This window comes from Pyxicephalus adspersus, chromosome 6 (assembly GCF_032062135.1).
Source record: "Pyxicephalus adspersus chromosome 6, UCB_Pads_2.0, whole genome shotgun sequence".
Taxonomy (NCBI): domain Eukaryota; kingdom Metazoa; phylum Chordata; class Amphibia; order Anura; family Pyxicephalidae; genus Pyxicephalus; species Pyxicephalus adspersus.
Genome location: NC_092863.1, coordinates 52,946,858 through 52,971,902, shown reverse-complemented (window position 1 = coordinate 52,971,902; position 25,045 = coordinate 52,946,858). Strand labels below are relative to the sequence as shown.

Below are 25,045 nucleotides of genomic sequence, written 5' to 3'. Positions count from 1 at the left end.
CCCTCCTCCACTCCTCTCCTCTCCCCTCCACTCCTTTCCCCTTCCCTCCACTCCTCTCCTCTCTACTCCTCTCCATTCCTCACCTCTCCACTCCCCTCCTCTCCATTCCTCTTATCTCCTCTACACTCCCCTCCTCTCTTCTCCATTCCTGGCATCTCCTCTCCACTCCTTTCCCCTCCCCACCTCTCCATTTCCCTCCTCTCCTCTCCACTCCCTTCCTCTCCTCTCCACCCCTCCACTCCTCATCTCCCCTCTCCTTCTCTCCTCTCCCCTTCCTTCCACTCCTCTTCTCTCTACTCCTCCCCTCTGCCCTCCACTCCTCTCTATTCCTCACCTCACCTCACCTCTCCTGTCCACTCCCCTCCCCTCCTCTGCATTCCTCCCATCTCTTCTCCACTCCCCTCTTATCCTCTCCCCTCCATTCCTCACATTTCCCCTCCTCTCCATTCCTCACCTCCTCTCCCCTCCTCTCCCCTCCATGCAGTATATGTGGGGGCAGCCTGGTCCCGCACACATGTAGCAGCAGATCGCTCCAGTTCTCTAGTAAAAAGTTCCTTGTGGCTGGGAGTGACATGAGAAGGGAATACAAGTATTAGTTGCAGCATTGCCATTTACTTCTCCAATATAGTAAGTTTTAAAGCAATCAATAACTGCGGCTTTCCTATTATTATTATTAGATTTACTATTATTATTATTATTATTATTATTAGATGTCCTATTACTATGTCTAGGCTACCCCCTGTATAGGTCACCCATTGCAGAAACTAAAACACTCAGGAGCGGCAGCATGGCATCTACATGGCACTGAGCTGCCATGGCAGGAATAGCCATCATTAACCCCTGAGTGCCCGTGCCGCTGTAGATGAGTGCCACTGCTCATCTCCATCCCAGGCACATCACCCACCTCCTTGCCAGGCGATGCCCACTCCTCCCAGCCCCCACCACGTTTCGCTAGTGGTACACACGAGCTGCCAATCCACTCAGCCCGCCCACTCTCACATTCAAGGAGTTGCAGGGGAGTTCTCCCGGCCAGATCTCTGTGACTGGTGGCCGTGGGAAGATGCTGATCAGCAGAGAGCACAGAGGTGAAGCATCGTCCTTACTATCACAGCAGGGAGCCTCTTCTATAGCCAATCTGACTAGCATGGCTTAGAGAAAAGTCATCAGGACTGTGGATGGTACTGGGCTAAGAGCTAACTTACTTCCCAGCCTCCTGACACCATGCAAGCTGGCACACACTGGGATTACCAAGGGAGCACAGTGTGATCACTCCAGGATATGTCACTGGTCATCTCCGACTGGGAACCCCTAAAGATGACTTGGCTTGGACATCACAGCATAGTGTCCTCTGCACCCCTCTACCTGCTGTCACTTGCCCTGCTCTGGAAAGGTTAGTGAAACTTTCCTTGCTTCCATCCCCTGGCTGGGGACTTTAGCGATCCAACAATACATTGCAATTCTTTCCTTTTTTCCCCTCTTCATTTAAAAGTAATGATGAAAAGCATTACAGATGGGAAACATCCTTTTAGAGATTTGCTGCCTGCTTTATTTAAGGCTAGGAAGACCAGATCTGTAGGATTTCACATAGACCCAACATGTGCCTCCAGGAAAATGGGTTAATTGCCGCACAATATGCTTGATAAGATCAGGCAGCCAGCATATGTGTGCAAAATCATTTCTATAATCATCCCATGGTACAAATACTGTGCTGCTGCCTTCTATAGAGATCCTACAAATAAAAATAAGTATACATCCTTAGGGCATGATTGGACAACTAGGTGGTAATTTAGGTTTAATATTAATAAATGGAAAGTTATGGATGCATGCTTCATATATTCTAGTGGGGTGCAACTTCATTTCAAAATGATTAAACTCAAAAAGTATTTATATATATATATATATATATATAAGTGCAAGCTTCTGGCTCCCTCCTGTGTACAGCAACTTATAGATCTGCAAGTACAACTGTAGGGATCAATCTTACCCTGATGCCTCTTCTAAAAAAGACTAATCCCCAATTATTTATAAATCAGCCAGTGCCAGAGGAGGAAAGGAAAGTTGTCTTACTTGCCTACTTGGCAAGTATTCACATGTGCTTTTCCCTTAACATTTCTTATCTTTTATTAGGTTCACAGGGAATAGTTAATGGCTGTCCCCTGCCATACCAATCAGAGCTGTTAAATGTTTGTATTATAACCCATCAGGGCCTGTTACATTAACATTTTCAGTGCCCTTTGGCTGAGGAAGAATTGCATTTTAAAGGGGCAGGGGGCATATTCATAACCACAGCCATCCAATTACTCCATTCCACCGTGTTTTGGATGCCGATAGCTGCATAATGTACCAGTCAAAGCTGCTATTCTTGGAGCTCTTGTCTATAAAGCATCTGTAGAATTTATGAGATTCAGATTTACAAATGAGAGGATTTGAAGGTCAAATCCGTGTTTGTTTTGAAATTTTGCATCTATTTTTTTTGTTCTATTGGTTGAGCTGCATATAAAATTTGGAAGGAATATGACAGGCTGTTGAGTTTTTTGTCAAAGTCTGCTTTGACTGTAAATATTGCGATTATGTAAGTAGCTTTATCCTAAGAATGCATTCAGTGCAGAATTGTTAGAGAAGGGGAAGGTAAGGGTGAAGTACTAATGACTAAAGACTGTCAGTCTGTGACTTTTGCTCCAATCAGGTTAAAGGAGAATTAAGTAAAAAAAAATTTGGGATTACTTCCCCTAATTTTGTTTCTTAGGTTAATATTAATAAACAATATTTAAATAGCACCAACATTCCACAGCACTGTACAATAAATAATGGTTGTAAATGACAGACAGATACAGACAGTAACACAGAAGGAGGAGAGGACCCTGCCCAGAAGAGCTTACAATCTAAGAGGTGGGGGAAGGTGGGGTTTTCTGATTACTGTTGTGGGGGACACCAGGTTGAGGTATCAGAACCCTAATAAATAACCAGCCATGAGGATACTCCTAAATTCCCACAACATTACTTCTATATTCATATTAATCCTAACACAAATTCCAATGATTATCATTAACCTCTGGAAATCCCAATGAATAACCCAAGAATGGTCTTTGTATGCACACAGTGAATACTCTTAAATGAAGTGAGGATAATAGAGATTAGGGAGTCATTATAATGGGTCATAGTAATGTGGTTATTATTCTCTGTAATGATCAGAGGGCAGAGATTATATAAAATAATCAGTGACAGTTTATGTTGAAGGACGGGGAACTTTCCATGCTGGGGATGGGTGAAGATAGCTCTAGTAGGATAATGCAGGAATAAGAGCAATCCAGTTACCCAAAGCACTCATGGCAAAACCAGCTTTGATGGGTCTGACCATACTATACTTCTAAAACATTGATTGGGTACTGATATTGGTATGAAAGAGAATAATATGGAGCCTATTACTGCTGACCCTTCAGAAAATGCTAATTGACTGGCTGTCATGCTGATTTTTTGGCATCAATACATTGTATAAAACTGATATGAAACACGCATGTAGATCATGAGTTTGACTATTTTGCCTGTCACACCTATAAATTTGCTCTGGCTCATTGACTCGGGAACAATAGAAGCATTAAAACAGCCAGTCAACTAGCATTTTTAGAAGGAAATTAGTATATTATAGGCCTATAGCATGTCTCCCCTAGGTTTCCTCTGGCTCTAGAGTTGTGTGACCAAAACATTGACATTCAATTTATTAATCCTAAATACCAAAGTAGCTTTAAGTCCATAGCTTCTCCATAAAGGTCCACACTTTCCGCAATATACGGGTAGAAACTTCTCTACTTTGTGTCCATGTTTCCTCAGTACCTTGTCTGATGCATTGCCAAGCTTTGCCAATTCATTAAAACCTCTGGGCAGACTTCTAAATAAATATACATCTATTTACTCATGGTCACTTTGAAGTTTTGCATTATTGATACTGAGACTTGTTCACTAATGTGGAATGAATCCCGCTAGCCTAAATACCATAATTACTGTGTAAATGACTGTGCATGGCAAATACATAAACAATGATTCACACGTGACACATAATCAGATATACATAATTCACTGACGTGTATGTAATTTGTATGTGTTATGCCCTTCTGTGTGCCTGGCAGCTGGGCACAGTTGGTAGGAGTTACTGTTGTGCAGTGAATGGGCCCTTATTGCTTTGCCAACAGATTCACCATCTTGAGGCTACATTATGACAGCACAATACAGGCATTTGGCTTTGCAAATGACAAGCTCAATACAAACATGCTGTGATTCATTAGTTTGTTGGGGACTGTGATATTATAGCGGAGAAGCAGGCTTATTCTCCCTGGATCCCTGGATTCATACCTCCTTAAATCTATATTGTCTTTTATTACCAACACTATTTTTAAAGCAGCTCAGACATGTTGGATGACAGTCAGACAATGTAGAGTTTTGTTCAGGTGACATCTATTTTTTATAGAAATCCCATGATTTATTATACACATCTTCTCTGCTTAAATCCTAGAAAGCAGATATCCAGGTTTATTCAATACTGCTAGTAACAATACGCAAACTGCTTAACCCATAGCAACCAGGCAGACCAATAAAAGGTAAATGCTGGGGATTGCTGTTGCTTTGTTGAGATTGTCCCAATATCTTATTACAGTAACCATTGGCTACTGATCAGAAAAGAGCTTTTCTTTGTTGATAGTTGGCAGAATAATGAAAGATGCTTTAGAATTTAGTTGCACACCACTGTTCTTTGCACTGTTATTTATTAGGGCATTCTATGCTATTTTAGGACAGCCATTGTGTACAGGGAGCTCAAGTGTAGTGGTTGCATCAATAACACCTTCATTTTTGTGACCTATTGAAAAGGATTGGCTGAATACATTTGTATTTTAGGCTTGGACACAAAACTAGAACACAGCAGATTTTGAGTCTTGAAGCATTTGGCTTGTATAGTAGCAGATATTAGACTTAGTTTTCACCTTGACGTGCTAAGAAATTAGATCTGTGGGGGTTAAAAGTGACATCTGTACGCACCTAACACTTCTCAGTCTCTTTGCCCCCTCCCATTCTGTCTTTTTAATCCTATCTGTTCTTTCTCCATATTTGCCATGTCCCTTGTGTGTCCCTGCCATCCCCATACATCCCTCCCCCATTTTTGCTTCTGATCCTCTTTCTCCTTCATTTGTTTCCAGCTAAGTTTTTATTGTATTGTTTTACTAACATATGAGAGGAGATGTTACACTGTTGACTTTTATTGAGGTGTCTATTCATAGGTAATGCTAGTTATAACTCTCTGGGGATCCAGCTGGAAGCTTTATTTCCTTTTATATTTCTATTGTAGAAATAAGGCCAGTTATCAGACAGGTCTATTGTTATAAGTCTATAAAGAGGCTGCTATATTTGGATTTGCAGTGAAAGTGTCTTCAGTGTTTTATATGAGCCTCAGCCCGGGCAAGATGAAATCAATTGTTGTGTTTTATTGGGGAGCTCTGCCTGCGCTATGGAAAATCGACCCAGTCTGTTTTTAATTGCATAGGTTTGATACATTAACCAATTAATGTAAGTTCCAAAGCATTCCCTGCTACAGCATTCTCTTCAAACACAATGACATTTCTTGTACCATTCTTATTTCAATCGGTTTATTATACATTCATGCCAGTAACCTTAAAGACCAATGGTGATCATACTGTAGTGTTTATGTGTTCATCACCACATTGATAGATTTTTTTTTTCTAAGATATATAGGTTAGGGCGTGCTGAATGGTGTAGTTTCACAGTAACTAGATTGCAGTTAGAAATAGAAGTGTAAAACATTTTGTGTTAGAATAGTATTACAATAGTGTTTATACTTCATCATATCTTTTGTATATTGAACAATAAAAAATAAAATGGATATGTGCAGTAAGGGCACAGAATTGTGGGTTGAAACCCAAGTGGATCTTTTGAGCTCCCCATTTGATCATAATATATTTACCTTTTTTCAAGAACCAAAATATTTTAGGATCTCATATCAATGTTGCAGCTGAAATCTGAGAACCCAATACAATGGCATACTTGAGATTCCAAATTGTAATTATCACAAAGATCACATAAATAACAAGGCTGATTACCTGTGATGTAAAAACATTACAAAAGGTAGATAAAGCATTTGCTCCAGATACGTATTGCTTCTGCTAGGGTTTTTATTGTAGAGAGCTACAGACAAGCAATTACACCACATCTGGAGTCATACCTTAGGCAAGTTGTACGGTCTTCCTTTAACTCATTAATTCTTGGGTAGATTCCCTGCTATGTGCTCTTCTGCCTGGAAAGAAACCCAAAAGAAGCAGAAATAGACACACCATCCATCACTTAGTGATTTCATTAGGGGCTGTGCCTGTCACAAGACAGATGATGCTCCGGGTTTGTGATGGGTGACTTGGCCTTGGTTATTCAGGGATTTCCTAATAAAATTACAATAAATGTCATTTTAATCCTAAAAACTATTATCTTTACATCTGTCTCAGATTCTAAGTTCATTCAGGCTTTTAATTTGTGACAAAGATGTAGATTTTAACAAAATTCCATTATTTTTAACAAGACTTTGTTAAAAGAGCAAAGGCATAATTCTCTTAACATTGTAAAACAAATGTAGGTTACTGAACATTCACATCATGGAAACACTGTTATCTGGATGAGATGTTAAGACAAAATGTGTCACAGTTTGAGACAGGAGTTTTATTTTATGAGCCCAGTGCTTTTGTTTTATGTATTTTGCAAGTGATGTCTTCTTTATTCTTTTGATTTTTAATGGACAGATTAAAATGGCTCTGTGGTACATTGACAAGACATACTAAGTCTGTCTTCTTTGTTCATAACTAGCGATACATCAATTCCACATCTGCAGTGTTGATTGGGCATCAAACAGAATCCTAATTTTAACAATAAATCAAACAGGAACAGTCTATTTTTGTCATTGGAAAACACTAACTCCCTGTCCTGCCTTCAAATTAAAACTCCATGGAAGATTGGACCTGTGTTGGTTGACTAAACCTTTCTATAAACATTGCTTTTATCTCTAAGGATTCTGCTAAATCCCAAACTGAAATCGACATCTTTACTTGTGAGAAAAATATAACAATGTCCTTAAGTAGCATTTGCAGTGGAGCTACAGATGATTTGTTCAACAGAAAAATTCTATCTATCTATCTATCTATCTATCTATCTATCTATCTATCTATCTATCTATCTAACATGTAATTAGTTTTCCCATAAAAAATATTCCCAGTGTTAACCCTTTTCCTATTTATTTATGTATCTATCTTTCTATTTCTCTAGTATTTTATTTTCCATTAACACACACAGAGGTCAAGGGCCAAGTGTTAATGCTTGTGTTCACCTCCCAAGGCACAGATACTTAATTGTCTTCATTTTCAATTCTCTTCTGCTGATGAAAGCATTCTTCTTTTCACACAGAACTCTGGAATAATTTGTTTTTTATCTGCTCACTGGCCATCGTTTAATCCTTTCCCTGCCAGAAGTAACAAGAGTTTATGCAATTGTATCATTAACACTCTCAAGCTGGAAGATGTAATGAGAACATGACACTTTGTCACTGGGCTGAAGAACAGGCAGGGATTGTTGATGCTTCAGTGCATCCGGGACACATTAAATTAATTTTAAAAAGGATTTGAACATGGCTGGATTTATCATGCTGGAGATGTAATAAAAGTTGTACAAATGTAAGGGTGCTGTCTGACACAATAGCTTATTCTATTCCCATCTAAGCAGAGGTCACCTTGGTGAGGTGGTGGAGATACCAGTTGCACAACCTGTGTGGCACTATGGTTTGTGCCTGGCATGTCGCCCAGTTCTGGTGTGTGTATGAGTTTGGCAGTGACATCAGGCCGTTGTTTTGTTGGCGTCTTCGCTTGTTCCTTGGCTTCCGTCCTCACTGGCAGCTGTGTAGCTGTCTCAGTTATGCGAAGGCATGGAAGGGTCAATGTTCTCCTGTCCCAGATGAGCTGTGTTTTCTTCTGTGCCTCTGTCTTTTCTGTCTGTCACTTCAAAGGATGGATTTTGGATAGTATAGAATCTTTTACATGGGTCATCTTTTTACATATCCCACTGAGCCTTTGAGGGTATTTTATGCTCAGACTATCCAAGTGGGATATGTTTATCACTAAGTAGTTGATGTGTTAACACTTTCATTGGATACATGCAAAAAGTCTGCAGGATTGCATATGTTTCATGTTTTGTGGCAATAAAGGCATTATCAGGATTATTTCATGGCAGCACTGTTTCAATAGGACATTTGGAGGGTTTGGTATAAAGAAGCAACCAACAGGATGATTTTGTTCTGGCTTGTTAACCCCTTCATGAACACAAGCACAACTTTATAAATCCAAATGTAAAATGTCCTTTTCCATGACAATGTTACAAAATCTTGCAGAAAAGAAAAAAAGAATGTGGACCTTTGCGTTTGTGTCCCTAGGGTTCAGAGCCACTGTTTATCAGAAAAGATTTATTTGTACAATCTAGGTAAATGACACATAGCAACCCTGCTAAACCCGGCCTGGCCTGTCCAAAATATCTGCATTGGTTTAGCCCACCATGGTCAAAGTTAGTTTTTTTTTTTAGGTTTGGATAGATTTGGGAAAGGTTACAACATTTGTGAGTTTCTTTGTTCCAGTTGACAGATACCAGTCTCTATACGGGACAGCAAGTATGGAGATGGAGACAACAGAAACAAATTCAACATTATATACAATTTTCCTATTTAAAAATCAAGCTTAGAATAAAACAAATGTTGCTTTCGGTGTCCCTGCCGGAAAAAAAGTAGGTCTTACTAAATAGAATTACACAAAGCAGTAAAGACATGTTTCCCTTTCCTATGTAGTTTGGAATTGGTCAATAGACTATACCTAGGATCACAACAACCACCCTATCACACTTCCTTCCCAATGCCTGTAACTTACCATTGACAAGTAATAAAAAATAAACTATAATCACCTCCCCCCGCCATTTTTATTTACCAGTAACATGACAATCCAGCACCGGCTCTTCCCTTTTCCTTGCTTATTATTGTTGAGGTCATCCTCCTGGGTGTCCATGCTACATGCTATGGACACTTTCTATTGGTTGCCCACAGTGAGTTCTTTATCTGAATGTTGGGGAAGTCCTAAAATGATGATGGCAGTAAGATGGGACAGTTTTTATTTAATTTAATAGCTGCAGACATTGTGAAGCAATTCTTCAAAGAAGTAATAAAGACATTCCAGTTGTTCTCTCTAGTTGTGAACTTGAAGTAAGCCCCTCTTTTGATTGATACTGATTTACCAACTGATTTTTCTCTCCTGGATCAGTTATGTGAGACATATAGGTACATTTTGAATGAAAGTGTGCTTGTAGTGTAAAATAATCAGTTACATCTGACCAACGTTCCAATCACTTTGTCAGAAAAAATGATTGAAAGGGTAGAATATTATACATTTGTTTTCATTGTTTTGTGGGAAAACAATGGGAGTAAATATGTTTATGTGACCCAGACCTAAAATCAAGAGTCAGTTTTTTTTTTCTTGGTTATGTTTCTGTTATTTCTGTTCTCTGTTAGTTCTGCTGGTTATTGTCACTAGTACTAAAGGAAAATTGTCTATGGGGGCTGGTGACAACTGTCTAATTTTCCTTCCTAACCTAATAAACTTTCACTAAAATCAACTTAAAAGATTTGAAGAAGTTAGGACAACAGGTGTAATGTCATGGGTTCTATATTCCATGTTATATTAGGTGACCATTCATATGAAGGCAGTATTTAAATGACAAGAGTTATGCATCTCCTAGTCCTCCTAAATTTGCAGCTTTATGATTGAACATTTTTATAGATTATTCAGTTGTGATTAATAATATTGTCTTACTGCCCAGTTCCTTCATTAGTTTTCATTCAGCCTTCTGTAAAAATAGGCAATTAATAATAATCGTGCTTTCTTACATTTTCTGTCCACTGAGCGTTCAGTGTATCAGCATTGTGACTTTTGTCCTTGAATGCTAACTTGGTTTATTGTACACATAATGTATACACAATTGTGAGTTTATCTTTGACTCGTCACATGAGATTATATAGAGGGTGCAGGCTCCGTATAGTTAGATTAAATCACATAGTGTGCGCCCCAAGGCTTAAACATAGACTAATTCCCACACTAAGGGATTCATTCATGATCCAGTCAAGTCACTCAGATCTGGAGACAAATACGGTAGCTGTAAGTATTTGGCATTCTGAGTCTAACTAAAGACAATATCGTTGAAAGCTTGCCCTGGGGAACAACTACCTCAGCTCACCCTGGGTATTTAGATAAAAAACATCTATTGCTGCCATGTCTTGCTAATTGCTGTACATGCATTAAGAAAATCGGTAGTCTTAGTTATAATTCAAATTCAAGTACTAATATAAGTAGATAAATTATAAAAAAATTCTAGCATGCTGAAATCATTTTTACCTTAGCTTGTTATGTGGGAGAACAATTACTTTTATTTCTTTGGTCATTGACAACCAGTCATGAATCTTAACTAATAGCCTGCAGTTTTCTGGGGTGTAATGAGCAAGATCCTGCCAACTGTGTGATATCCATCTTTTCTATAACTGGCATGAATATTGTGGTTGTTTAGAAAACAAAACTATTGTAGAAGATAAATAAATACAAACCATTAGGAAAGAAGAAGCCATATAGTACATAGCTGTTCTACAAAATAAAATGATTAATTAGCTGGCCATTTACTTAATTTACTTGTTTACTTTTTTTGTATGTTACCATGTGTCATGCCTGCCATTAATATGCGTTACATCAGAGCAGTTTTTCTCACACAGGGTTCTGTGAAACCGTAGGGTTCTTCCAGAGGTTTTTGGGGTTTCCTTGAATAATGAGCAATTTGTGCCTCTCAGGTCAGTTACTTTGACCCAATAATCTTTTGGGATATCTGTAGGAGTGATATTCTTCCCAGTAGCCAGCAATGTAAGTGGATTCTTTTCACGGATACCCATGCTAATATACTCTGAGCTGTGGATCTAGATATTATGGCAGAGGTTCCCTAGGACCTGAAAGGTATTTTAAGGGTTTTCCTATGTTGAAAAGGTCAAGAAACGCTGCACTAGTCAGCTTATTGAAGATGAGCAATCTGTCAATGCACCCTAATGTGAAAAGAAACACATGACCTTTTTGTCTATCACATGTTACCCTTAAAGAAATAAGAATTTATAATGAATCATTTAGACAAATACAATTCCAGGTTCTTAGTATTCATAACTAAAATTTAGTTTGGTCCCAGAAGATCACTTACTCGTGTGAGTGAAAGGGTTAAGTCCTTGTAGTACGCAGGTTAATTTTTTTTTTCTCTAATGCCAGAACAACTTTTTAAATGTGCAATCAAATAACATATCTCAGAGTGCCTAGTGTAAACAGCAATTTCCTTGCAATGATGTTCAGGGGTGCAGTACTTTAAATCAAAGCCTCCAAATCACTGCTGTTTATATCGTCATGGTAACTCCCTTGGCAGATGCTTGATGGTCGGTTCTGATTGCATTTCCTTAATAACATGAATTCCACCTTCTGCCTGAAATGACATTTATGCCCAGATAGAAAATGGGATGTGTGCTGTTACAAAATGCATAATTCATCCCAAAACACGCAAAAACAAAAACATTTCCCATGCAACTTGACATTATGTGATGTGTCCTAAAATATCAAATTTGTTTATACCTATTTAGTAAATGGAGACACCTGTAGGGCATTCAAACTTAGTTACTAAAAATATTTCCAAATAGTCAGAAGCAGTGGAATAGGAATAGAGGTATCAGAGAATATAGTTTGTAAACAAGCTCTTGCTGGACCATAGAATCCTTCTAAAAGCAAGTGTATAGTGAAAACCTTTCTTCTGGAGAAACGTGCTTTAGGGTGGAGGGGGTAATGGGGGCCTGAAAAAGGTGGAGGAGAATATGTTACATGTCTTATGAGCACAGCTTGCAGGGGGTCATAGAGTTTGGGATGTGAAATGCCCCATAACCACTGGATGAGAAAGTCTGGTTTGAGCCGAGCGGCTTGGTGTACATTTATACAGTCACTGGTCTGACTCACTATGGGCCTGATTTATTAAAGCTCGCGGAGACTGAAGAAGATAGACTATCCTGGGAGTGATCTGGGTGATCTAGCAATACATTTCCTAAACATAATATGCTATTAGTTGGCAATGTTTCCAAGAGAGAAAATAAGGATAAGTGAAAGTTCTTTTAAATAGACCCTAGACAAAACAAGAATTTAATCCTTGCAGTATAGGGCGGACCCAATCCTAATGGTAGCTTTGAAAAGGTTTAAAAATTCAAATTCAGTGCTTGCTTATTTTTAATAAGTACAAAATGATACAATCGATAAATTTATAGATAGATGAAAAATGGAAATCCATTACAAATTGAAAATTTGTAGAGCTGCTGTTGCTAAGCACTTGTCATACAGACCAGGCCATTTATAAAAAATCACACATCAATAAAGTTTCTGAGAACAACCTGGTGAGCTGCTGGGTTAATGAGGTTTACAATATACAATAAAAATACCTGTATAGTTTTTTAGCCTGTAATACTTTTTTATTCATTGAATAGAATTTGTTAACGATGAAGGCTGAAGTGAGATTGTGTTGGGGAGAAAAAAAACCCTCCAAATAATTTTCACATTTATTTTCCTTGACACCTTCGCAAGTGTTACTTTCTCTGAGCTTAGAGAAACATTTGCTTTCCAATACTAGAAAGAACAATTACTGGCACTGCCTCTGCACAATTACATTTTCATTGTGCTGTATGGCAATTAAAGATTTAGATATTAAATACAGACATATTTGAATAAATATTTATATCTATGTTTGCCAAGTGATATCATTTTATTATATGTAAAGGAATGACAACTATTGTAGTAGATCTAGCTTTTGATTTCTGTCTCGGCCATTCTTATTTTTCTGCATCTTGCAACTGAGTAGTTCTAATACTGGCTAAGAGGTCACACAAACAAATTGTTTTATAAATCAAGCATATAGGTAATTTTTTAAAATTTTAGAATGGATAATGGGATATTGGATGGAGACTTCCTTCCTGTTGATATAAAGCTCTGTTTCACCCACTACCTGATGCTGTGCATATGAGGCATAGAGACTGCAGAGCCAATAAAAAAATCATAGTCACATCCTATGAATACTGGGATGCTGGAAATCACAACTCCTTTCTTCAGTTTTTTAGTAAGAAACCATACCATGGGAAAGTAACCTAACTATTCCCATAGATACCCCTAAGCTCAAATAGGGTCATCAAGATGAATAATCCCAACCTGAGACCCTTTGGCAAAATTTCTAACCAGGTAAAAGGTAATGCTTTAGTTTCCCAGTTTTAAATAGTAAAATTGTTAAAGAACAGTATAGGGCCATATTTATAAAACAGAGAATGTGACATTCTCTCAAACATTTCCTGGTGGGAATCAATACTACTATTAAAACACATAGACCTGGAAGATTCCCACAAAGGAATGTCAGATTCCCTGTTTTATAAATAGTCATGCCATTAGTGTTTTTATTAAATCATTTGTCTGTATTTTAGTTTTGTAGTCTTATTAACTAATGTTAATATTTGTATCTCTGTGCCAGTGTGCAGAGATTATTTAGCAAGAAGATAGCAAACTTTGTTTGATTTACAAATACGAATAGGTTTGTTTCATCAGAGTCATACATCAGAATGTGAATTTGATTTTTGCTCTTCCAGTCTATTTCACATCACAGATTTAGAAGTTTTTGTTATACAATATTATACTTTTTATTCATTGATTAGAACTTGTTAACAATGAAGGCTGAAGTGAGGTAGTAGCTGCAGAATGCTTTAGAGGTTTTTGTGGAGTATCAAAGACCTTTAAAGGACAGCATATTTACCATATCAAGGAATGTCAACATACTGTATGCAGCGCTAAGGTTCATAACACTCAAGATTTGTGGATCTGTTTGAATAAATAGGGTGATGCCAGCTCATATCTATGATAAAAGAAGTGTAAATCTCTGGATATTTAAATGTGCTGCGCAAAAGTTTTGAAAAGTAGTTGGTTTATGGACTTTTCAGTAGACTTCCCTTTCTAGGATCACACGGACACAGTACAGTGACATTGCTACTGTGTGTTAATGGCAGGGCCACTAGGTATACATAAAGAGAAACATTACCACTTCTGAGACCTAGTAAACTGTAATATATATAATGAAATACTGAAAGTGTTTGAAATTTGTTTTAATACATTTTTAAGCTGTCATTTTATATATTTTTTTTAATATTATTATTTAGTCTAAATTGGGGCTGTCTGTGAAATTCTTTCTGTGAAATCCAAGCACAGCCTGCATGCTTTGTGGCAGCCTTCATATAATTGAATAAACCAGAAAGGGTCCTATTTGTGCTAGGAATAAGGGTTGGGATGTGGCCATCTGCAGTCTGATCTTCCTTGCTTTTTGGTTCTGTTTTTACATTTTAAAGTAAGCTTGATATGAAGCCAGCATTTGCTGGCTGGAAATTATATAAAGAAAATTGTTTAAATTTAGCTGGAGCTGTGGGAGTGCGTGGCATCAATTAGCATTGAGCACCAGACTGCTAAAATATGTGAAATTCAGTATCGGCAAAAGCCGATATATATTTGTGACCCTTCATCGATATGCTAGCCTTAGTGTGCTGAGTAGGTACAATTTATTGGTGAAAGTATTTAGGGAACACAATCCTGCTTTAGCAGACTAGGTGATATTCATATTCATCACCTTTATTTCAGACCGATCTGGACAAACTTGCCACATTCATGCACTCCTCTCTAGTAATAGCCTGCCCTATAGTCAGATTACTTAGAATATTCTTCGTAATTGGCTATTATGAGCTACTGCACTTTGCAAATTATTGTTGAACTTCCTTCTAAATAAGCCTGTGTGTTTTTACCAATCATAATGGTAACTGATATTCATATGTGAACTTTTCCCCTTGTGCTGTATTTACATTTATCTTTGTATCATGATTTTATAGTACTGACAATGTTCCTAATGAAACAGTTCAATGGTAGAAATTGAAATCTTTCTTTTATACATCTAAATACTCCCTCGAGAGTTGAGTGTGCTGTATTCTATCGCAGCGCTGTGGTTTCATGTATAAAATGAACCATCAGCATTTAGAATGCTCAGAATGGTAATTCCGTCTGAATTAGCGCCACAGCACTTATGCTATAGCAGATGCTTTGAGCATCCACAACAATTAGTAATTAAAACAAAACTGGCAATGTTGATTTGATTAAAAAGTTATGTTTATTAACAGTATTTTTCCATCTGTTTTGCATAACGAGGTGCGCTGTGCTGCTTTTCCTATAGAAGTGCATACTAAATATATTGCAGTTTCTTTTTTCTGCTTTATCCAATGCAATGTATATCTAATTTTAAAGGAGACAATCTAGGCAGGACAAACATCCTATTAACATATATAATAAAAATGTGCTGTCATAGTTATACCATTACTTCGAGCAGCAGCACATCCAGAGCTGAATAGTAACTACCCCCCCCCCCAAAAAAAAAGCTATTTGGCTGTTTTCACATCATCCACGGTTTTGTTCCTCCTTTTTTTTGCTTTGAAATACTATGAATGCATGGATGCAAAAGGCAACATATTGGTCACAATTTACAGAAAGATGTTTGGATGGAACTTTATTTATTTACAAACAAATGGTTATGAAAACTGCTTGGTGTGATGTGTATGGACAGGCTACAGAGTACAGTACATAAATAGAGTTTATTAACAAGTGTGGTTTACTATGCAATAGAAACTGTTGTGCCTATAATAGAAATGTAGTTTCTCTTTAGTTTTTGTGTCCAATTACTGATAACGTTTCTAAATAGGCATACCATGTATGGGTAAATTAGCCTTAAATTAGCCTATAATCATTAGCAAGCTGATCATAATTTTTTTTTAATGCTATTAAATATTGACATGCATCATCCAGAATACACCTCCCAGGAACATAGGGCAGAATAAGCGGTGGTATTTGGATGTTCAATATACTGCAAACTAGGAGCACACAATATGTACTGAACATCATTATACAATCCATTAGCTAGGCTCAGCGATCACATGCCGTATGTGCACAGACATGTGTACCTGGCATGCTAGCATGCTGCAATCATTTATCCCTGCTTTGGTTCATTTGCTTTAATAAATCAGGCCTATTCTTTGCACAGCACAGTTATCCAGTAATTGCTAACCTCCTTCTGGAAATACTAGTTGTCTGCTTGTACTAATTCAGTCCCTTCAATTCTTGTTGAGTCAGTCATGCCAGACAAGTATGCAGATCAGTGAAATCAGAGGTAAATTAGGGCCCGCATGCTTATTGCTAGTCAGAATGGAAGAAGTAAGGCCAAGAAATGACAGCCAAGTAGCATTTTAAGAATAGGAATTCAGCAATAATAGTTCCATGCTTCTTTCAATACAGCATTCTGTTAACAACTAGTTTTTACAGCAGGTTTCCTGAAATATTTTGTGCAGTACTTGGTTGTACTAAGTAAAGGCAAAGCATTGAACATGGGATGTTCAGTGAAGACGTCTAAATGGATTATGCATTTTGGTTCATAACCAGAAACAGTTGAACGATAATGCTAAAGGCTAGTGTCACTGATGTATACTGTTCTGGCATATTCTACAACAGCCTGATATTGCTATCCAAGCATTCTGATTTCTACAAACACCTGCCTTCTGTATTTTATATACATCATTTTACTGCTGTGGATTTGATAGATTCACCCATTTAAAACTCTTACCAGGAAAGAGAAGGATTGCAGTTTCAGGCTTATTGTTTTATATGTAATTCCCTAGCGCATTAGGCTTGATACTATTGTAGCTGACAAATACTCCCGGGATTTATGGATCATACTCATTTTAATTCCCTTGTGTCTCTGGTTGAGAAATATTGCAATTGAAATGCAGAGGCTACTTTACTGATAAACTGTTCTATAAATAAAATACGAAAACCATGTTGGAGTAGCTGAGCTGTATTACACTGTGCAGGGTGTGTTATATAGGGGTGATGAGCAGCTTGTACTGAAGTAAAGGAAAGGGAAGGCATTGTCCACAGCAATTGATCAAACTCCAGATGTCCCTTTTCATAACAGGTTACCAAATCAAAGCAACCATCTGGTATCACTGGAAATCAGAAGAGGTTACAAAGGAAAAGCAGGCAAAACAATTAAATATACAGCTTTCATAAATTTATATGTTATTGCTAAGGAATTTGTGATTTTGGCTGTGAAACAATTTGATTCACCTCTTGAGACAGGAAGATCACTCTGCTGTTTTTGAGTTTGGCAATACAACTTTCTGAATTAGCATTAATACCTAATCGGTCATTCCCAAGTAAGTGGCAACCTAATAGGAGATGAACAGCTTTCTATTCTCCACTTTTTGATTATCTATTTTATATGATCACCATATTTGTATGTGGCATATATGGCCCATTACCTTTCTCTGCAGTGGGTTATATCACAGTGAAGGTGACAATCAGGGTGTCTGAAACAAACACCAATAATTTCTATAGCGGCTTATGTTATTCACCATCACTGGTGAATGCTACTCTGTGGTCTCCACTTTTCTGGTACTAGTAAAAATGCCAGAAAACTGGTAAGATTGCCAGTCATATAAGTGATGATCATGTCAGCTGATCCCCTGCCTGGTGGAGGGGTGTGAATCAAAAGGCTTTTTATTGTTGAGGTACTAGGACCCACTAAAGGAATATCCAGTTCTCCAGCAGACCAGTCTGAGTCTCGTGCCAACGCTGTTCTTTCCGAAGTAAAATAATGCAGTAGCATTTTCACCCCGTGGAAAGGTTAGTCATAGAGGGTGTGATGAAACCTCATCACACGCACTGAGACAAGACTTCTCTAGAGCTGCCCCAGCTCTCTGGAATGGTCTACCTCGTCCTATTCGGCTTGCTCTTACTTTCCGCTCATTTAAAAGAGCGCTCAAAACCCATTTTTTCAAACTTGCCTACCCGACTTCTTCTGTCTTTTGAAACCATCACTACTTCCCACCACTACATATCTCCCATCCTATTATGTGTGAAATTCTCCCACCTACTAGATTGTAAGCTCTTCGGGGCAGGGTCCTCTCCTCCTGTATCACTGTCTGTATCTGTCTGTCATTTGCAATCCCTATTTAATGTACAGCGCTGCGTAATATGTTGGCGCTATATAAGTCCTGTTTAATAATAATAATAATAATAATATTAATAATATTATAGTTTGAAATGGACAATCAGTATAACAAACAAATTAAAGCCTTGTTAACCACTTTTTTAAGCACCCCACCAGTAATATGTAATATGATTTGTTCCAACTTTGTAAATCCCATGTTTGTTGGACAGCTTGGACTGCTAAAGAAAATGGCAAAATAACAAATTAATAATCTATGTTACAGTGGAAATTCAGAAAATCAAAATGCTTTTTACAGCCTTTATTTTGCATGACATTTTTGCTTTTGCTCATAGATCCAATTTAAATTGTAAGGAAACATTAACGGTATTATTTGGTAATGCATTTCAATTCAGTAGTAAATGTTCCTTATTGTGCTGCTACACATTTTTGTACATCGAAATCACCAATGAACTCACTAATTCTCCACCCTTTCTGGACCATGCTGACCATATCAAGCATGGTAGCAGATTTTTGCTGGCATGGTGAGTTTGGGTCACTTCAGCTTACTGATTGGAGCTACAGAGCCCTGTATTGACCCTAACCTCGTCCTTCCCTGACCCCCACATAGCACTTCTACTTGAATAACTATGGCAGCCTGTGGAAGTATTTATCACAGCCTTGCTGAATAGAGCAGAGAATGTATTTTCTCACTAACAATATTTCAAAGAACACTACCCTACACAATTGGAATGAGGGATATGTAGGGAGCCCATACAGTCCTGTCATCACAGAAACTGGTATAAAACAAAGTTTTTTTGTAATATTTTTTTTTCCTAATTAAAGTTTCTTTTGAAAAGAATACCTTTTTCACATATACTTAGATTGCAACTTCCTTCCAAATATACTCCATAACTCCAAGTTCTTATTTTCAGCCATACCATGCTTTTTCCCCAAGCTTTGTACCAAAAACATGCTGCAATTCAAGCACATGACTGAGCTGGGCTTATGAAGCCCTAAGATTTGTTAGCAGCCAGTGAAAATCCTGCTTTTTTAAATTAGAAAAAAGAAAGGGAAAATCTGATTGCTTGCTATTACTAACATACTATTTTTTCAGACACTTATGAAACAAATAGATTCCTCAGCTCATAGACTGTTTGAAGTCCCCACTGATTTTCAAGCTAGTGGAGAATTTGCTTTTCGCTGCTTGCACATCTCTTAATTAGTTGTCTTTTTTTTCTGCATTTCTCCTCTTTCTGAGATAAATGTGAAGATTTTTGTAGTCTGCCCCAACACCATCATCTTCCACTCTTCATGCCTCCAAGACACAGTAATTAGCTTTTACAAAGCAAAACTTAGACCCATTTATGAAGCTTGGAAAGGTCGCACCAAGTGCTAACGTTTTTAAAGTTCACAGTAGATGTAATTACCAACTCCAGCCCCAAATGTATATTTCAGCTAGCCGGTTTGACGGGAAAAAAAACTAAAATGTAATGCTATCTATTATCCAATTAGATAAATGTGTTCTAAAAGCAATGCAAATTTGGCATTGGCTATACTAATGATTACAGAAAAAAAAATCATTAGCCATAATGACCTCATTAAAAAGACATCATTAATGCATCTTTTACTGATTTATACCACTTAAGCTATAAGCAGCATTATGGTTTGATTGTAATCTGTATGTTTCTTTCTTAATACTAATTGACTTTGCCTGTGCATCCCATCAACACAATATTAATTTACTTTACATTTACACTCTTCTGTGTGAAGCGGCTGTAGAAAAACTCAAGCAAAATGTACTCAGTGATTTAGTTATTTCTTGAACTAGTTCAAACGTAATCATCAACATGCATTCAGAATGGAATTGTTCTGGGCACATCGCCAGCCTTGACAGCAATGGGACAAAAGTACAATGTCTCACACATTTTGTAACAAGACAGACATCGATTTAAGGCAGGACCGGCTGTATATCTACTTGAAGGAGCCTATAGTGTTTTATACCCAAAGGGTCACAGCTAGCACGGGATGGTTAGAAAATGAAAAACTATTTAAATATGTACTTAAAAAAAAAAGCTTTTCTTATCTGAGCAGTTGAAACTAAGGAATACTTTTCTTGTAAATCAGCTGAAAGACAGCAATTTAAACCAGAGATGCTTTTTAATTGCTCACTGAGGGCTCTCAGCTTTTTCAAATGATATGAGTAATGTTGTTGGTGTACAATTGGGTCAGGTTAGTGCAGAAAAATGATAACATTTAAGTAAGTTCTGCTTGCAGGTCACCTATTGATGCAAATGTCCATTGGGCAAAGTACACTTTGCAGTACCCTGGTCTGCATAAATCATAAATATATGATTTTCATAAAAAAAAACGCAAACTGAATGCCCATGCATAGCATAAAAGAATATGTTTGTATATAGTAGTCATTATTATTTTGATTTTGGACAGAAATTCTGACCTTTGGGTTAATATTTTAAAGCCTGGCCTTGTGTGATATGTGCCGCACATCCCGTTAGTATATTATTCTTCCATGGAGTTCTCAAAGGACTGGTAGGTAAATAACAATGGCTGCTAAACGCACATAAGAACATTAGATTTACCATGTCTGTGTTACAGGCTGCCACTCCGTAGCCATTGGAATGTTTATTATACTGGATGTGGGCAGTTGGTACTGTATATAATTTCTCTAAGAGCCACACATCCAGGAGATGAGCTCATTCAAGCTATTCATTTGCAAGTTGGCATGTTGTGAAGCCTCTGTAGAAAGATGAGAGGGGTGGGTGGTATAGAGTGTGACACAGCCGAGTTTACATGCATATTAACAGTAGTTATTTAATGAATAGGAATACAGACTTATTTAAATCAGTGTATAGAAAACAGCTTCCCTGCACACATAAGGATTAGTTTCTGGCAGAATTTGCTTGCTTGTCTTGCAGTCTCTTACGCAGATACTAATACTCATTCTTCCTGAACTGTCATTAGGTTTTGACACTGTTGACCACTAAATCTACCCCAGATTCGTTCTTCATTGGGAATTTGGGCATGTCTTTGTTCTACACTGACCTCACACAATGCTCATTCAGCACTGATGAGAACAAGCTCTTACAAATATACTATTGTTAGGCAGGCTGTAAGTTGTGGCTGGTGCAGTAGGGTAATGTATTCAGATTTAATAAAGGCCAACATGTGTACATGCTTGTGGCCGAAAGGGCTGGTCTTGTTTTGTGCATTTTGTGAATCCGCTAAATTTAAGTACACATTGCATGAGCAATGTCGTTTAAGAATATATGTCTTGCAGGTCATGGGAAAAATCTAGCAGGGATTTTACGGTTTAATAAATTAAGTTATATTACAGATACTATATATTAAGTTTTTGTGCATTCAGCAATATATTCCTTGGTAATTGTAAGACTTTTTATTTTACAATAACAAATGAGTTAAATTACACTAAAGGTACCCACCCATCTTAATTTCAAGAAGAGTTTTAATTATAATTTACAGCCAAAGTTTATAACAATCCCATTTTTAGCATCAGTCCTTAGTTACATAAATGTACATTTAGCCTGTGTTTCCACAATACTCATTTACACTGATGGTTGCTTTCTAGCTGCTGATTTTTTAATTAGTTATGAAATATTATCAGCACATAATGGTTTGTCAGCAACTTCGTACACTAACTTACCTATATATCACATAATGATAATAATATTTTTGAGCAGTTTATGAGGATGTATTAGTTGTGGAGACTGTAATAATTAGTGTGAAACAATAGAAATGTATAAATTATTTACTTACAAATGCTCATGATCTGCAATGGGGCTGATTTACAAAAGGAGTTTAGGTTATTCACTGCCGCCCACTGCCCTGAGCCTGCGATACATACGGGGGACATATGTACAGACTGACCACAAAATTTTCTGGTGATCCGCGGACCACAGGTTGGGGGACGCGGCTCTAAGCTAAGTAATTTTGTCCTTGCAGAATGTTAATTCACTTTCCCAAGTTAACAGCATTCTTTTAGTTAAGCAAATTTTTTTGCATGACTATGAATACATATTCATAGGAGCTCCAGCTAGCTGGAAGATCCTACACATCAGCCAGGGCTTATACCTTTGTTCAGTTTTGGTGTGCTCATATGAGCACATGAATCAGCAAGACCTATCTGCTTTTGTTATGCACAAATAATAATGGTGTCTCATTATGGTCTACTGAAACTGGAATGAAGTGGTAAAGTACATAATCACACATTTGTGAGTTCTTCAGGCTCACATGCTCCTCTAATACTAAATAAAAGTATTTAATTTTTAGTTTCTAAAAAAATTTGATTGGTTTTAGTGCAGGAGATTTGTTGCCAGATATTTCTGTGTATAAATTCCTGGCAGAAATATTTTTATTGCATTCATTTTACATTTATTTCATTGAAAAAATTAACAATTACACCCAAAAAGTAGCATTTTATTTACTAATAATGTTGCCTCAACTGTTCCTTCAAGACTGTAATACTGTGAAGGCCTGTGCTTTATGTTTTTGTTTAGCACATTGACTTCATCATATGCGATGATGATGAAACTAAGTTCACCCCCATGGCCCTGAAGAAGCTAAGGTGAAACATGTCAAGAACTGTGAGGAACTACTTGTTAGGGTTTTTAATATGATCCTTTTGGAGTATATATTGTTTTTGTATATTTTTTTTATCTGTGTATAGTTAAGAATATTTATATTATATATTTTATCTGTTTGTAATAGGGACTTTTATATTTATATTTGAAAAGAGGGCTTTTATATTTAAAATATGTTTTGAAATTGCATTATTCTGAATTCCAATATTACATTTGTTGTTTTAGCTGTCCTCTGCGACCTGTATAACTGTTTATTGGACCCTACACAGACATACTGCCGATTGGGAACAACACTAGCCCTACTGTTAAAGCGTACCTAAACTCACAATTTTCACTTTTTAAACAACCCTTTTATGCAAGGTAAAAATTCTGTTGTTTTTTTTTAATGCAACACCCTTTTTTTTTTTATAAAAAAGGGTGAAGGACTGCCCCCTATTTCTTGAATGCCTAGAAGGGGCCTTTTGACGCAAAAAGCAAGTTTTTTCCATCCTACGTCACCTGATCTCGTACCTAGGTGGGGTGACGTAGGATGAAGAACCCAGAAGAGGAGATGAAGATGGCGGCGCCCAAAATGCTGGCTCCGGGACGACGCAGGACCCAAAGCAGGACACCCCCGGATGGATTGGACTGCCCTGTGGGACTGAAGGTAAGTGTATTTATTTATTTTTTTTTTTTGGAGTTTTCAGTTTAGTTCCCCATAAGCACAGGCAATGACATCAACTCCTCAATCCTTTCTTAATGCTGTTGAGTTGAAAAATACGAACAAGGGGTCATCATTGGTATGCAATGTTCAGTAAGTGCTTTATTCGCATCCCAGGGGGCATGACATCACCTTGATGCATTTCATACTATCCATACTCCAAGGCTTAAAGCAGTGTTTCTCAACCAGGGCTCCTGTAGAGGTTGCCAGGGGTTCCTTGATCTATGGGCAATTTGTGATTCTCAAGTCAGTTTACCTGACCAATGATCTTATTGGCTATCTATAAGTTTGGCATTCTTTCTACTGGGTGCAATGTAAAACACACTCTGCCTACTGACCACCACACTAATACTACTATACTGTGAGTTGTGAAAATAGTAATTATGGTAGGGGTTCCCTAAAGATTCGAAAGTTCGAAAAGATCCTTTCAAGGGGTTCCCGCTTGTTAAAAAGGTCAAGAAACACTGGCCTAAAGCATTATATAACGGACTATATTACAGACCTTATTGCATAACACTGTCCTTTACTTTTCTCTCATTTGTGCACTCACTGACAGGAAAGGACATGGGATGTTATTTATGCAGCTACAAGTTTTACTTTTTTATTCTTGTTGTAATTTAAGTGTCCAGAGACAGGTATGGACACTTGGTGTTTTCTGACCACTTGGTGAAACTATATTTCATTTCTGAAGCTGAATAAATTTTGACAGCTGATAGATTCAATATTCAGATTTTTGGCCATAACTTCTGGTAGATATATAAAAAGAAAGAAAAGATTTAATATCTTTTTGCACACTGTCCAGCATTTTTACAACACTGATTAACAGATAAATCGATGTAAAAGAAGAACTTCTTTCTGCATGCATTTACAGGAAATGTGTATTGGGGTGGATCATATAAGTAACAAATGGTACATTGATCAATTCCTGTCACAATGACTAGTTTAACCTTGTCTTTGAGATAGTTAAAGATACTGGGTATTGATGTTCTGATATTTTGCTAGACTCAGGCAAAAGTCATCTGTCTAAGTAGACATCCTTGGGCCACCTACTATGAAGCAAAGGTGTAAGGCACAAATGTAAGATCTTCATCCAGTGGCTTATAGATCATAGCGTGTATGCACAGGTATAGAATCCTAATATTCATTATTATTCAGTCATATATATGTGAAAGATTTTCAGGAGAGTTGACAAGATGGCTAAACATTTACAGTGCCCCTGGAGGTTGTATTTACAGACCAGACTGCATGTATTTGCCACCACCAGTGTCATCTTTTAATTGAATATGTTGAATATGACAGCTATATTTTGCTGCTGGAGGAATTATGCTGCTACCCTTTATTGAGAATTACCATTGGGCTACACATCTTACCAGTCCATAGCCTACAATAATAAGTGTTTCCTCACATCAGCCCCTGCAGTCCTCATCATCTTCAGTTCTGCTTTATGAATTAGCAACACATATCCAGTGATGGCAAGACAAGGCAGTCCACAAAAGTATACATCATAAATCATGCTTTGGTAAAGAACCCAATTATAGGGCTTTTA

General features: G+C 37.4%; 1 protein-coding gene across 1 annotated transcript in view; it reads left to right on the top strand.

The window, feature by feature from the left end:
- Positions 1-1,057: 1,057 nt before the first annotated feature.
- TMEM132B (transmembrane protein 132B) overlaps positions 1,058-25,045 on the top strand; it is a 282,852-nt gene continuing 258,864 nt past the window's right edge. The window contains exon 1 of the mRNA XM_072415758.1: positions 1,058-1,390. Within this exon, the coding sequence (XP_072271859.1) occupies positions 1,279-1,390 (112 nt within the window). The 5' untranslated portion in view covers positions 1,058-1,278. The remainder of the gene's footprint in view (positions 1,391-25,045) is intronic.